General features: G+C 36.4%; 1 protein-coding gene across 1 annotated transcript in view; it reads right to left on the bottom strand.

Moving 5' to 3' along the window:
• The window catches only part of Bbof1 (basal body orientation factor 1), a 31,019-nt gene that overhangs the window by 19,763 nt on the left and 7,153 nt on the right, over positions 1-4,103 (bottom strand). Inside the window, exon 4 of the mRNA XM_031355227.1 lies at positions 1,479-1,622. Within this exon, the coding sequence (XP_031211087.1) occupies positions 1,479-1,622 (144 nt within the window). The remainder of the gene's footprint in view (positions 1-1,478; positions 1,623-4,103) is intronic.

Below are 4,103 nucleotides of genomic sequence, written 5' to 3'. Positions count from 1 at the left end.
CTCTCTCTCTCTCTCTCTCTCTCTCTCTCTCTCACACACACACACACACACACACACACACACACGATAGCTTCTGCACAGCTCTTGAATTCTTGAATTTTTCACTGTCAGCGAGCTTCCTCCGACAGGGACACTGGAGCAGCTTCCCGAGGGGCCCAGGAGAAGAGTGCTGAGGCCTACCACCAGCCACTAGCAACCCCTGCTCGGCTGTATGACAAATGCTTAAGCTTTAATTGGGTATTCAGGTGACTATCTGGAACTATACCCTGGAAATCAGCAAACAGTATAAAAAAACAGGCCTTTCAGGAAACTTCATGTGTCCCTCTCTATACAGTCTTCTAGTTTTTTTCCTCAAATTGTCTCCCTTCATCCCAAACACATTGTCCTGTAGAACTCTTCTACCTACCCACTGATAATTCCTAAGACCTGGTGGTTTACTTCAATCAAATCAAAGGTTTATCTTCTGACTAACATGGAAAGGTGCATTGGCTAAAATTTGACAAGCACACAAAGAAATCAATGCCTAGAAAAAGATCATTGTCAGGCAGGTAAACTGAATCAACAGATAAAGGTGTTTGCCACCAAGCCTGGCCACCTAAGTTTAATCCCTAGAACACAGAAGGAGGAAAGAACAGACTCTACAAGATGGTCTTCTTGGACCTACACATGATATACTCCACAAACACATTTAGAAATTAGATATATGGATAAACATAAAAAAAAAAAGAAAGAAAAAAAAAAGAAAGAAAAAGAGGCCAGATGTGGTATTACAGGCCTTTAATTCTAGCATTCAGGAAGCAGAGGCTGTTGGATCTCTGTGAGTTTTCTGCCAGCGTCCTATACAGAGCTAGTTCCAGGACAGCCAGAGCTATTACACAGAGAAACTTTGCCTCAAAACAGAACAATAACAATAAACAAAAAGAAAAAGAACATATAACAGTTAAGACTTTTCAGTTTCTCTTCTCTAAAATGTGCTGATATCTCACAGGAATAAATGTGAAAACTATTTTGCAAGGGTTAAATTGTTGATCCAATCTCCTTTAAAGAGAGACTAGAAAGATTTTCAATGGTCAAGACCACTTATTGCTTTTACAGAGGACCCAGACTTAGTTCCCAGCACCCACATGGTAGCTTAACCTTCAGTAAATCTAGTTCCAGCGGACCTAGCACCCTTTTCTGGCCTTCTCCAGCACCAGAAATGCATGAAGTGTACTTACATAAATGCACACACATAAGATAAACATAAATCTTTTTTTAAAAAGATTTATTTATTATTATAAATAAGTACACTGTAGCTGTCTTCAGACACACCAGAAGGGGGCATCAGATCTCATTATGGATGGTTGTGAGCCACCATGTGGTTGCTGGAATTTGAACTCAGGACCTTTGGAAGAGCAGTCAGTGCTCTTACCCACTGAGCCATCTTACCAGCCCCAAATCTTTTTTTAAAAGAGAAGAAATGAAGAAACAGAACTTACATCTTCTAATTCTTTTTCCACTTGTATTTTTCTCTTCTGGAATTGTTTTATTGTCCTTAGCTCTGTCTGAATCATACCAATTTCCTTGGCTTTTTGCTGAAACTGTCCCTCCAACTCATTGACTTGCATAGAATACTTTTCTTCCTGTATTCAAAAAAAGTTAATGAGTTAGAAAAAAACAAGTGTTCCATACAGCCATGCTTTATTTAAGGCCTGAGCCATTTGTATAACTTCTTTTTTTTTTTTTTAACTTTTACTGCATTATGATGAGAAAAGTTACATGATTTCACTTTATCTGAATTTGTTAACATTTAAAAACATATTTTAACTGCCAGGCATGGTGGCACACGCCTTTAATCCCAGCACTTGGGAGGCAGAGGCAGGCAGATTTCTGAGTTCGAGGCCAGCCTGGTCTACAGAGTGAGCTCCAGGACAGCCAGGGCTATACAGAGAAATCCTCTCTCAAAAAACCAAAACCAAAACAAAAACAAAAAAATATTTTAAATAAATAGAATTAAATCACATTCTTGTTTTCCTTTCGTACCCCAACTCCTCCCAGAGACCCCCCTTCAATACCTACAATATCTTTTTTTGTCATATTCCTTAAAATTTATAAAATATAACAATAAAAATGAGTGTTATAAAAGTTGTTTGATATAAAATAACAATCAATTTAACAGTCTTATGTAGATGCTTGTCTACAACAATATTGAAAATGTTTTTCTCAATGTAAATTTTAAATAACTCCAAACATATTAACTATATATTTCAAAATAATACATTACTACTAGTATTTTCTTAAATGAACATAAATATATAAAGTCTTTTTGTTTGTTTGTTTGTTTTGTATTTAGTAGAGTTTAAAATCTTGGCTCTTACTGTGGTGCAAGCCCAAAATAAGAATAATTTTTAGACATTGGATTTCATTGTAATTTAGACATTCACTGTACTTCAATGACCCTCACATCACCAAAGGATTTTATTTCCATCATAGCTAAGCTGAGAGTTGATAGTTATACTGCACCAAGAAATGAATTGTAGGCACGATTTTTGGATACAGACTTCTTGCTATGGTCAAAACTATTTGACTTGAGTGAGTGACTTTATTCTCAGCCCACAGAGAACAGGTTACATTCATTTAAGAAATGGTGTATGTATTAAGATCGTCTATCCATAAAGTCCTTTACTAACTGTTTCAATGAACAATGGTTCTGCTTGACGGGTGGCACAGACATTAGGTGAAGGTAAGAATCTGGTTCATTAACTGTGATAATTTGGAAAAGCATTCATCTCAGAGAAAGAGTAACTTTTAAAGTCCTCTTCTTCAAACTTGATACAAGAGCTACAAATGTCAAACAAAGCATTCAGTCTCACTCTTTGTTCTCTTTCCTACAAGCCACCTCCCAAGTTAATTGTCTATATCTCCCTTGGGTATATAAATACTTTTGAAATATATAAACTGTTCTGAAAATCATAGTATAGTGTAAAAACATGAAATAAACATGAAATAAACTACTAATAGAGAGGCTGAGATAGGAGAAGCAAGATTTCAAGACCCATATGTTATACACAGCAAGATACTGTCACAAACAAGCTGAAAGTGTATATACATTGTACAATATTGGACCTATTTCTCCAATTACCAAATTAGAGAGACCATTGGATGACAATCAACAAATTTCTAATTCCTCATATTTTTGGATTTCAATCAATTAGGATATGTTGGTAATATTAATTTTCATATTAAGATATTAAGAAAAGGTAATTGTCACTTCCTGTTGTTTTTGTTGTAAGAGGTGGAATTAGATTTGTGTGGATTTGTTGAAAGATTACTTTCTTGCTTCTTCTAGGGTGTAGTTTTGCTCCTTATGTTGATGTTTTCCATCTATTATCCTTTGCAGGGCTGGATTTGTGGAAAGATATTGTATAAATTTTGTTTTGTCATGGAATATCTTGTTTTCTCCATCTATGGTAATTGAGAGTTTTGCTGGGTATAGTAGCCTGGGCTGGCATTTGTTTTCTTGTAGGGTCTGTATGACATCTGCCCAGGATCTTCTAGCCTTCATAGTCTCTGGTGAGAAGTCGGGGCGTAATTCTGATAGGCCTGCCTTTAGATGTTACTTGCCTTTTTTCCCTTACTGCTTTTAAAATTCTTTCTTTGTTTAGTGCATTTGGTGTTTTTATTATTAAGTGATGGGAGGAATTTCTTTTCTGGTCCAGTCTATTTGGAGTCCTGTAGGCTTCTTGTATGTTCATGGGCATCTCTTTCTTTTTTTTTCCTTTTGGTTTTTTTCAAGACAGGGTTTCTCTGTGTAGCCTTGGCTGTCCTGGAACTCACTCTGTAGACCAGGCTATGGGCATCTCTTTCTTTAAATTAGGGAAGTTTTTGTTAAAGCTGTTTACTGGCCCATTACATTGGGAGTCTTCACTCTCTTCTATACCTATTATCCTTAGGTTTCGTCTTCTCATTGCATCCTGGATTTCCTGGATGTTTTGGGTTAGCAGCTTTTTGCTTTTTGCATTTTCTTTGACTGTTGTGTCAATGTTCTATGGTGTTTTCTGCCCCTGAGATTCTCTCTTCTATCTCTTGTATTCTGTTGGTGATACTTGCATCTATGTCTCCTG

Source organism: Mastomys coucha, unplaced genomic scaffold (assembly GCF_008632895.1).
Source record: "Mastomys coucha isolate ucsf_1 unplaced genomic scaffold, UCSF_Mcou_1 pScaffold6, whole genome shotgun sequence".
NCBI classification, from domain to species: domain Eukaryota; kingdom Metazoa; phylum Chordata; class Mammalia; order Rodentia; family Muridae; genus Mastomys; species Mastomys coucha.
This window is presented reverse-complemented; position numbering and strand designations above follow the sequence as displayed.